General features: G+C 44.6%; 1 protein-coding gene across 1 annotated transcript in view; it reads right to left on the bottom strand.

Annotated features, from left to right (window-relative positions):
- MCF2L2 (MCF.2 cell line derived transforming sequence-like 2) overlaps positions 1 to 12,002 on the bottom strand; it is a 219,525-nt gene that overhangs the window by 119,852 nt on the left and 87,671 nt on the right. The window contains exons 8-11 of the mRNA XM_060298371.2: positions 11,305 to 11,429; positions 10,593 to 10,707; positions 10,035 to 10,154; positions 907 to 1,098 (exon numbers count right to left, since the gene is read on the bottom strand). Of these exons, the coding sequence (XP_060154354.1) occupies positions 907 to 1,098; positions 10,035 to 10,154; positions 10,593 to 10,707; positions 11,305 to 11,429 (552 nt within the window). The remainder of the gene's footprint in view (positions 1 to 906; positions 1,099 to 10,034; positions 10,155 to 10,592; positions 10,708 to 11,304; positions 11,430 to 12,002) is intronic.

Genomic DNA, 12,002 nt, shown 5'->3' with positions numbered 1-12,002 from the left:
CAGAGATCACTGCTGAAGGGCAGCGGGGGCCGTGCCCCCTCCCCGTGAGCACTCTGCATACAGTGTTGCTGTCTAGTCTAAGGAGCCTGGGGTTTGGAATTTGTCAGTCCTCACTTCAAACCTGTGATCCCCTATTTACGCCATGTGTGGTCTTGGGCAATCTTTTACCCCAGGGTTTTTCAGTGTTGTCATGTACTACCTGCACCAAATCACCTGGGCACTTGAGGAAAATACTGATTCCTGGGCATCATCCCACACTTACTAAATCAGAGTCTCCCGAGTGGTACATCAGGAAATCTGCAATTATAGCAAGCTCACCTCATGTACTAAATGTTGTGACCCACTGACTTAACTATGCTGAATACCAATTTCTGTCTCTGTTAAATGAGGCCATTAATATCCTCCTCATAGGTTGTCTTGAGGATTAAATAGATGACATAATTATGCTCCTGGTAGGAACACAGTAGGTGCTCAGTAAATGGTAGGAGCGTATAATGGTTTTTATTACTTAGCCTTCCTTCAAAAGGATTCACAATCTGATGCCTTTACATGAGGAGAAGCACTTTGCAACTATAGTGCTTGGTTCTCTTTACACCTGATGGGGAATCATGAAGGCCCCACAGGGCCAGGCCAAAACACACTCCTTAAGTCTGGGTCCACACAGAGGACACGAACCTTATAGTTTATTCGAATGGGATGCGGTGGATGGCTGGGGCATTTTTGACCTTCAATACCTCTATGACTTAGAATCTGCACAGTTTTTAATGCCTCTTGAGCGCTGTTTTCACATGAAGGACTTTATCCTCCTCATCTCAGGAATCGTGAGGGGCAGGGAGGGCAAGTATGATTAAGAATGTTTCACAGAACATTTTGCAGACATCGTGTTCGCAGCTTTGTTTTGCTCACCTTGTCCAACTGTCTATGCAACTCCAAGGACTTTTCTAAAATGTCATGTTTTTTCTTGTTTTCATTGATGAAGTCATCACAGAGGTGCCTGAGCTCTGCACACTGGGGTCTGATGGAGTCCACTGCATAGTGGTGGCTTTGGATGAGCTGGTCCCCAATTACTGCAAGCAGCTGGGCCTTTTCCAAGGACTCCTGCAAAGTGAACATCCACAGCCAAGCATCAGAAGCTGAGTCATGGTGAGGCTGGTATCTGCCTGGCACTGTGTGCTCCAAACTTGGAGGGAGGCTACGGAGGGGCTGATCAGGTTTTAGGCTCAGAGACTGGGGCTGGGGAACCTGGGAAAGCATTGGGGTGGTTCAAGGTCCCCAGGAGGTCTAGCCTAGTCCAGGGTCATCTGCATTCTGAAGAAGAGCAAGTCATTCATCAAATATTTGTTGAGTTCTGGGTTAAGCACTGAGGATATAGTGTTAACAAGCCAGGAATTTTCAGTTCAATGGAGAACTCAGATACTAAACAAATTATACAATAACTAACTTATTACAACTGTGATAAATTCTAGGGCAGAAGAGCATGAAGTATTATACTGCCACAGAATTGGAGACTGAATTATCTTGTCAACTGAATGGAAAAGGAAAAGGGACAAACACGTGGCCCTGAGAAGAGTGGGGAGTAAAGCTGAGGTTGAGAAAATAGTAAAGATCTGGTTTGGGCAACCCTATGGGGGGGGATCATGAGACTTAAGAATTATGTTTGTCTAAACCATTTCCTGCAGCCCACAAGGTCCCTGTCTGCTCTGATATCGTCTGCTTAGCAACTGTATCTCCTCCCTCTTTCTGCACAGCTTGTTTCGTTCTAACCATAGGTACCAAGTTTTTCCTGTTTTTAGTTCATTCAGCATGTATCATTGAGGACCTGCCATGTACGAAGCACTGTCCAGGTGCTGGGGGTTTGGTGGTAAACAAAGCAAGCAAAATTCCCTGCCCTCAAGAAGCTTACATTTTAGTAGGAGACACAGGCAATAAACAAATATGTAGATAATATAATATCTTAGACAGTGGTGAGAGCTATGGAGAAAAATCAAACAGGGAGAGGAGGGCGGGGAGCACTGGTGGAGGAGCTGCTATTTTAAATAGGGTAGTGAGAGAAGGGCTCACTGAGAAGGTGCTGGCCGCACTGTGCAGAACACAGCAGCCTGAAACTGCTGTCCTTAGAAAGGCCTGCTTGCAAGGTTGGTCCTCGGCTGGCATCTGGGAAGGTCAGGAGGGTTCCTGTCATCCTTAATCAGAATGGCTCACGGTATCTAAACTGTTTGTGCAAACAATATGTTTTATGCTGAAGATCTGCTTTCTTCTGGGATTCTGGAATTCTGGTATACGCCAGTCAGAGGCCACCAACATGACTAGCCCCCAACAAAAACTCTGGGCACTAAGCCCCTAATGAGCTTCCCCGACAGACAACATTTTACAATGCCGGTGCAAGCCATTGTTGGCGGCACTAAGTGCATCCTGTGGGACTCCAATGGGAAAGGACCCTTGGAAGCCTGCACCTGGTTTCCTCCAGACTTTGCCCCATGCACCTCTTCCCTTTGCTGATTTTCCTTGGTATCCTTTCACTGTAATAAACCATAACCATAAGCATAATTATATGCTGAGTCCTATGAGCTCTCCTAGCAAATCTTCAAATCTGGGTGTGGTCTTGGGGACCCTTGACACAGGAGCCAAGATGTGAAGTGAGGGACAACCATGCAGCACTCGGCTGAGAGAGATGGGGGCATGTTTGACATGTTCAGGTAGCAGGAGGAAGCTACTGTGGCTGCAGCAGAGGAAGCAAGGAGGAAAGGAGGAGACATGATCAGAGAGGAAAGAGGGGGATCTGACCAGGGAGGGCCTTGCTGCCATTGCGGGCACTTTGTCTCTTATTCATTGTGACATGGGATGCACTGGATGGTTTTGAAGACAGGACCTCATTCATATTTTTGAAAGGATCGATTCAGCTGTGGTGTCAAGAATGCTAGAGAAGAGGGAAAGCAAGGAGACCAGTTAGGGGGCTACTGCAGTAATCCAGGTAAGAGGTGTGGTTTTAACAAGGCCGACAACCAAACCAGCTCCTATCTCAGCACCCTTCCCTGGGATGCTCCTCCCAGGTCTAAGCTCTTAGTTCACCCCTCCCAGGCCCTCTCCCTCACTTTGTTCTCATTTTATAACAGCACTTACTTCTACCTGAAAGTATTTTCTTTCTCTGCTTTAAGGTATGATTCCTACCTCTTCCACCCATGTCCACCAATACATAAGTTCCATGAGATCACTTAGTAGGCATCCCATAAATATGTGGTCAATAAGATACAAGAATAAATGAACCAATGAACTAGGGGATGCAGTGATCTGCTTGGCTGGAACTGTGTGAACAACACTGACCTGAGTCAAGACAGATGACTGCCACGTCCCCAAAGGCCTCCGGGACAGAAGGCCCACACACACCCTTGCTGACCAGGTTGAGCATCCAGGGTGCCACATTTGCCCTGGTTTAGCTTTTCATAGTAACACTAGGAAACATGGCGACTCCAGGTGATGACAACCTGCCCCTCTCTTAATTTACAGCGGTTTATGATTTCAACAATTTCAAAACCCCTGCCCCCTACCCAGTCAATCATTCGCCAAGCCCCACAGAGCACACCTCCTTCTTAATCCGTTTTGAACTCAGCCCTTCCCTACCACCTCCTTGTCACTGTGTGCTCAGACCTTGGTGCTTTCTGACTGGGACAGCTGGTCTCCTTGATTTCCTTCAGGCTCTCCTTCAAATCACACTCCACACTACTGACAAAATGGCAATTCCATCACGACGTCTATTCCTGCCTACATCACTCCCGAGCCTCAAATCCTTTCCTGGCTCCCTACTGTCTTCAGGAAGAAGTTCAAACTCCTGACCAATGCACAGAAGGCCTTTCACTCTCTGGCTCATACCTGTGGCTCCTCCTCCTTCACTCTCACCCCATCCTCTGCTGTAACTGGACTAATGACTCCCTTGTAGTCCCCCAAATATTCAGGCAGCTTCAGGCCTCCATGCCTTCTCTACTTGCTCTCTCTGCCTAGAAAACCCCATCCTTCCCTCATCACCCCTCCCCCTACCTCTTCCCCTACCTTTCCCCTACTCCCCCCCGACCATGTACACACACTACTCTGTAACTAACTCCAAATCACCCTTCAGAGTTCATCTTCTCCAGGAAACTTCCTCTGACTCCACCTTTTTATTTTGATGCCCCTCCTCTGTGCTCCCATAACCCTAGGCCTTTCTTTTTTTTTTTTTTTTTTTTTTTTTTTGTAGTATGCGGGCCTCTCACTGCTGTGGCCTCTCCCGCTGCAGAGCACAGGCTCCGGACGCGCAGGCTGAGCGGCCATGGCCCACGGGCCCAGCCGCTCCGCAACATGTGGGATCCTCCCAGACCGGGGCTCGAACCCGCGTCCCCTGCATCGGCAGGCAGACTCTCAACCACTGCGCCACCAGGGAAGCCCGCTAGGCCTTTCTTGATCAGAGCATGAACTTGACTGTGTTGTGGTCAGTTATCTATTGCCCACACTATGCCACAGACCCTTGTGGGCATGCACCAGCTCTTATTCAACTTAAATAGTACACAGCACGTATCAGGTACTTAAGAACAAATGATAGTTGTGCAAAACAAAAAAAGGAGTAATGATATGGGAATAAAGAGACACGAATCAAGCAGTGGCTATTTAAAAGAACTCAGGGATAAATACTCAGTGCACTTATTCTAAACAGCAAAGGCCCAGATGCACTTGGTCACCATCGCTCAAAGGGGGTTAGAATTCTAATTCCTTGGGCAGTAATTTTTGACTTTTTTGCTCACTGCTGTGTCCTCAGAACTCAGAGCAGTATGTGGTATGGTAGGAGATCAATAAATATTTGCAGAATGAGTATAAGAATGAATGAGACACTCTTACTAGAACTACTCAGTCACTGAAGGTTGAACCTAGGAAATATTCTGCAGCCCAGAATTTACCCCACCACCTCTGCTATTAACAAAAACATCTAACATTCACTGAGAGCTTACTATATGCCAGGTACTGTTTAAAATGCTTACATCAATGATTCCTTTCACTCTTCACAACAAACCTTTAATGTATGTGCTGTTTTACAAAAGAGGAGTGGAGACACAATGGCCCAAGGTGACCCGGGTAGGAAAGAGAAGAGCCAGGCTTCAAACTCAAGCAGTCTGGCTCCAGAATCTGGCTGTGGCCAACACACACAGAGAAAAATGGCTGTGCTTGTCCTGCCTGAGCTTGGAGATCTCATTTGGTTGATTGAACCTGTCTGACTTTAGTCAAATACAGAAACATGAAAACTTGGCCAGTATATCTCTGTTGACTCTTGTTTTTTTTAAGTCCAGCTGCCTAATTTATTAAGAATAGCACAAGTTTTCTGGGCCTAGGGAACTTCACCACAGGATGCTCCCCAGGTTACCTGTGGCAGTCACAGCTGCGTCCCTGTGGCACGCAGCATCTCACCCTTCAGAATTGTTCTTAAAACACTTGAGATGTTGGAGGAAAGATGTCCATAACAGGTCCAAATGGATTTTGGGAAGGGATCCGTAAATACAATACAGAATTCACCACTGGATGGCTGGAAAATTACTCTACTGAAATGAATGGATAATAATAATAGCTTCTAAGCTCTGACCACCTACTACATTCCAAGCACTCTCTAAGTCCTTACTATACATCATCTATTCATTTCATCTTCCCAGGGACTCTTGTGAGGTAGGAATTATTACCCACTTTACAGATGAGAGGGTATGTTCAGAAAGGCTAAGAAACTTGACTAGGGTCACACAGTTGGTAGCTGTTAGAGCCGACATTTGAATCCAGTTCCTTCTAACTCCAAAGCCTGTGTCTTGCCACCTTCCAGCCTACATGGCTTCCCCACATGTGCTAGAATAATGGCTGCACATGATTATTAACGAAGTCATTATTATTCATGACTATCAAATCCTTCAGCTGCCTGCCAAGAAGTTTACTGTAAAACCTCCAAATTGCATTTTATTTTTCAGTCTATATAGCTTCTGCTCAAGATAATCAGGCAACAAAACCTCCAAAGTAAAAAGAAATAATGAGAAAGAAACGGCTGAAATCAGGTACTCTGATCATAAGCCTGCCTGGCATCTTTCAGATGCTGAAAATTTCAGAAGGCTGGTCAAGTTGCAACATGTAATTCAGAAACCTTTATTGTAATAATAGCTTATTTTCCCCCCAGGACTCTATTGCTATAACAGATGAAGCTGGACATGTTTATTCTGGAAGAAAATGGTGAAGAAGGGGGGATACTGCTATATCAGGGAACCCAGGACAGACCCACAAGTAACGGCATAGGAATGGAATGCATGCGGAAGAGGGTCAGGTGAAACAAGAAAGGCAGAAAGTTAATGGTTGTTGAAACTGAGCTGTAGACACATGGGAGTTCCTTGTACTCGTCAATCTACTTTTTTGTGTGCTTGAAAATTTCCATTAAAGAAAAAAGTCATGGGCTTCCCTGGTGGCGCAGTGGTTGGGAGTCCGCCTGCTGAGGCAGGGGACACAGGTTCGTGCCCCAGTCCGGGAAGATCCCACTTGCGGCGGAGCGGCTGGGCCCGTGAGCCATGGCCGCTGAGCCTGCGCGTCCGGAGCCTGTGCTCCGCAATGGGAGAGGCCACAGCAGTGAGAGGCCCGCGTACCGCAAAAAAAAAAAAAAAAAAGTCATGCCCCTCCAGCTAGATTACATCCCTAGGAGGTTAATGATCTGGGTTCCATGCCTTCTTGGACACAGTAGTGTAACTGCTGGCCCCTGGCCTTGGAGGGAGATGTCAAGGCTGAGAAACGATTGGGTCTCCCTGTTTTGTCCTGGTCTGCTCCTTGTTGGCCCATCAGCAAAGGTCCCAGCATACCTCACAGCCAAAACCCTATAGCAAATTCTGCTTTTAAAGAAGTAGGAGGGGTACTGGAACCATTGTTTCTTAGAATTAGAGATGAGCACTCAAAAGACGATTAATCCTAGGGGTAAGACGGGAATAAAGACACAGACCTACTAGAGCATGGACTTGAGGATATGGGGAGGGGGAAGGGTAAGCTGGGACAAAGTGAGAGAGAGGCATGGACATATATACACTACCAAACGTAAAATAGCTAGCTAGTGGGAAGCAGCCGCATAGCACAGGGAGATCAGCTCGGTGGTTTGTGACCACCTAGAGGGGTAGGATAGGGAGGGTGGGAGGGAGGGAGACGCAAGAGGGAAGAGATATGGGAACATATGTATATGTATAACTGATTCACTTTGTTATAAAGCAGAAACTAATACACCATTGTAAAGCAATTATACTCCAATAAAGATGTTAAGAAAAAAAAAAAAGAACCACTGGTCTAAAAGGAGAGACAACACTTAGTATCTCTTTTTTTTTTTAACATCTTTATTGGAGTATAAAAAAACAAAAAGACGATTAAACCCTCAAACCAGAAGAGGGTAAAAGAACAGGCTCCACTCTGGTTAGTGAGTTGGTTCAGGGGCTACCATGAGGATGATGCCACTGCACAGAGTAAGGGGGTTGGCAACAATCCAGAAATCAGTGTGTGGCTCTGCTGAAAGGGAAGCTGACTCCTGGGTGCTGAGCAAAGGACAAACCTCAAGCAGGTTTTGGTGGCTTCTACCCAAACATTACCTTTTTCCTTTAACACTTTACAGGACAAATGGAAAGATTAGCCAAGCCCATATCACTTGAAGAAACAATGCCGCTTACAAATCTGAGTGAAGACATGTTTAAAAAGTCCCAGTTATGACAAGATAGCTTTATTTGGTTCACCCAAAGGCAGAGGGATAGGTCTACTGCATCCTTTAGCAAATAAGTAAAAAACAGGGTAAGCAAGGCACAGGATGGGTAAAAGCAATCTTTCTGGGCTCCGGGTTGTAGGTTAGCCCAGCTGTTCAGGAATGTTGCCCGTGAAAGATGCCCCATGACCATAGGTTTTGCCCCTACCTCTGGTCAGTGATTTTTGAAGTATGTACCAAAGATCACAAGTCCAAGGAGGTGGGCAGCAGAGAGGATGTGAATGCAGTCATGCAGATCCACCCCCAGTATTTAAAACCCGACCTAGAGCACCATCCAATGGCTTCCAGTTCCACTGAGAATAAAATCCAGTCCTCATCACCATTGCTCCCACCTGTGTTCTCCTGTCTCATTATGTTCCAGCCACATTCCTTGGGCCCCCAGCCTCGTTCCCACCTCAAGACCTTTGTACTTACAGCTCCTCTGCCTTGACTGCTATCCGCTAAATCTTTGCATGGCTATACAGATCTCAGATCAAAGGTCTGAGAGGCCTTTCCTGACTACTAAAGTAGCAACCCCCCCAGTCACTTTCTATCATGTCCTGTTACTTTCTTCATCCCACTTGTCACTATCTGATATGATTATTTATTTGATTACTTTTCACTTGTCTGTCTCTCCCCAGTAGAATGTAACCCCCATGAAAGCAGGGTCTTGACTGTCTGGTTTGCCACTATAGCCACAGAATCTAAGACAAGGAATACCTGGTGATGAATGAGTACCTTCCTGGTAGGTCAGTAGCTACCTTGGTGATATACCTTCCTGGTAGGTCAGTAGCTACCTTGGTGAGATATATGTATATGACACCATATTTTTTAAACCAAAAATAAAGGTACTGGGCTTGATGAGGCATTTTCCCTAAAATATGAATGTATGTAAATGAAAATACACAGCGTCTACATTTAATAAGGAGTTCACTTGAAAAAAAACTAAAATTGCATAGAACTGGGACTATCTTGGAGCCTCTGAGACATATAATTATCAGATACATGAAGTTCAATGTTTTTCATTGTTTAATAAACATTTCTCATGCCTTGAGCACTAAAGCATTTAGTTGTCAACGATCATCAATAAGAGGAGTGCTCACCAGGTAAGAATGGGATTGCTGAGTGAGAGTCTGGGTGCACAGGTGGGTCTATTTGTTCACGTATGTGCAAAAGCACGTCCAGCTCAGAATTCACAACTGACAGCTCTTAAAGCCAGAGTGGCCTTGGTTTACGTTTGTTACTATTCTCTGGGGAAGTATGTCTCTAACAATAATGTGAGTGTCAAAAGCCTAACTTTAATGTGTGTGTCAAATACCTGGGGATCTTATTAAAATGCAGATTCTGATTCTGAGGTGGGGCCTGAGATTTACCCATATTTCTAATAAGTTCTCACTCAGGTGACAGCTTCTGGCCAGAGGATCACACGTTGAGAAGCAAATTTCTAGAACTACAAAATTACCATCTACCATAATCTAGAGGAAAGACACCTCTAGCTTAGATCAGAAAGGAAGTGGTAACCATAGAAGACTTAGTTCCCAAGAGACAAAAATATAGAGAACCCAATTAAAGCAAAGCAGAAAGGAACTTCCCTGGAAAGGTGACTGGGCTTTCTTAAATTCATAATAAGCCAAATTTGTAAGGACGTAAGATAGACTCACTCCTAAGTGCTGATTTGTGTTCAGATCTGGGAAACTGTTTAACTCTGGTATGAGAATCTGAAACATATATTCCTTTCAAGTTCCTTTACAAGTTTGATATTTCCAACTCTTTGAGCATGAGAAAGCTTTGCCAACTCTCTGTAGCAACAGAACTAATGTGGACCAATTTCCCCCTTTTCCCCATCTTGCCTATTATAAAACTACTTATTTTTCTCTGGTTTGCCCTTTAAAAGTTTCCCCTCCTTACCACCAACTCCTGCCCCAACCTCTGGCCCAGTGGGTAACATACCCAGTGTGACCTTCCTTCCTGTTTTTCCCCCACTAGTCTGTCACCTCATGAATGGGCAGGGCCACCTGGAACTCTCACCCCACCGAAGCCTCCAGCCTCAACTGGGCGCTCTGGCAGCCTTAACAGAACTCTCACTGCCTTCATCATTCCTCATAGTTGTTAATGTGCATATCTCCCTGGAGACCTGGGGTGAGCGCCAGGTCACTGAAAAGGCAGGATTTGGGCATTCCTGTGTCTTTTGGCAAACTTCTAGCAATAATGACTGGCCATTATCTGTCACCATCCACAGTGACCCTCTTCCTGGTCCACAAAAATGGCAAAAAAAACAAACCTGGCCTTTTCCTTCCAGTTTTTTGTATTCCTTAAGAAGTTGCTCCACACGCATCGCACTGTCTCCGATGTCTGTAAACTCCGCTTGCTCTGCCAACACGTTGTCCAGGGCAAGCTTAACCTACAAGACACATTAGAAAAGCCCAGACATAAGCCAATGGACATCCATGTGGAGGTATAGGTTTGTTATACTCTAGACAACTTGAAAATCCAAAAAGGATTCAGGACATATGTGTATCTATATAGATTGTTTTTTTTCTACAGCTCATCAGCTTTCAGATTAAGCTGAGGGTGCTGAGACACATGTGGATGGAATATTAAAGCTTCACTGAATCAAAAAGGAAGGTAAACCATCACTGAAATACCATGTATGCCAACAGGAAAATGGGATTCTAGTACATTGCTAACCCACTGAAAAGGTGAGAAGAGGAATCAAAGATATAAGGAGGGGACTGGATTGGGGAGGGGAGGGAAGCCCGATGCCCAGAGTTCAAGGGCGAAGAGAGAACCAGAAGTCACTGAAACATAATGGACGTTTTATTAAACAAGAAAATAATACCTCACAAAAATTGTGTTCAAAGTGCCGCAGTTGTAGGCATTGATTAAGCTTCAAGTGATGCGCAGACCAGAACTGACTAAAGGCTTTTTCTGTTTCATTCAACTGAACTAATAACCTGTCAAGAAAGAACAAGAAAGGACATGCAGTCAGCATTCATTTCCACAGGCTCATGGAGGTAACACCCGTGTTTTTAGTCAGTGTTACTAATTGTGATAATCTCCTTATTATGAAGTCTGTGTCGCCTATGACTTTCTCCTAGTTCAGCTTGTTTCCACATTTCCCATTTTTTCATCAGGACACCCTCAGGACTAGGTAGAAACTTCACTTCAGATGCAGCTGCTACGCTTTAAAATGTACCCCGGGTAACCTTACCTTTCTCTCTATTTCTTTCCACCTAAGAAGACAGGTGTGCAAAGCACAGCACCCAACCAAACTGTTATTTGGCAATGAAGCTCAGTAAATACTACCATCTTCCTTGATATCCTGGGATGAAAGCAGACCATAGGAAGAGGGAATGGCATTCTCATAAAAAGATCTCTGTAGATGGATGCCAGAAGGATACCATGGTTTTTCCTTCGTTGTCTCAAATATTCTTCTTTCGTGACCCCATCAAGACCCATAAGCAGCTGTTCCAATCTGTTCTTGGTTGTTTCAGATCATCTGGTTCTATGTATTCTCTCCTGAAAAAGCAGATTCCACTCCTCTCACTCACCTTTCCATGGTAGCTACATTCTCAGCTTCATTGAGACTGAGTTTGCTGGTGGGACTTTTGGTTGCTTGTCCTTGAATACATGACAGCAATGTGGTCCCTTGCTTTCCAAGTAATTTTAGCTCATCCTAGAGAAAGGAAAATACAGTCTCTCTTAGGAGGAATTAAAAGCAAATTCTAGGTAGATTTGAGGTGAGGAAAATGGTAGCTCGGTATATTTTTATTATATAGCAAATTAAATGCTAAAGAAGTCAAGCTATAGCTTTTTAAATTGATTAGCTTATTCCTAAATAGGTAATACATGCACAATACAAAATTCAAAATATACAAAAGGGTACATATTGAAAACATCAAGTCTGTGTCCACAGCCCATTCACTTTCCCATTCCAAAAGCAACAACTGTTAAGTTTTTGTGTGTATCTCAAGTTGTTGTAAATTAAAAACAATTAGTTAATAAAATCTGGTTTTAATCCAAGATAGTGACCAGAAACAAGAAAATGACAGATATCAAAAGTTAAGTGCTGGAAAACGCCATGCAATAATAATGTAATCATTGCTAGTTGACCATAAAAAAAAACTTCATCTGGTCTCATCAATAAACACCTGCCAGTCCTGCCCCCAGAGTGTGGCCTTGTTCAGTTATCAAAGTTCAGCAGAGATGGGTAGCAATTTCAGTTTGACAGGGAAAGATTCATATTTCC

The sequence above is a fragment of the Globicephala melas genome, chromosome 4 (genome assembly GCF_963455315.2).
Source record: "Globicephala melas chromosome 4, mGloMel1.2, whole genome shotgun sequence".
Classification (NCBI taxonomy): Eukaryota; Metazoa; Chordata; class Mammalia; order Artiodactyla; family Delphinidae; genus Globicephala; species Globicephala melas.
This window is presented reverse-complemented; position numbering and strand designations above follow the sequence as displayed.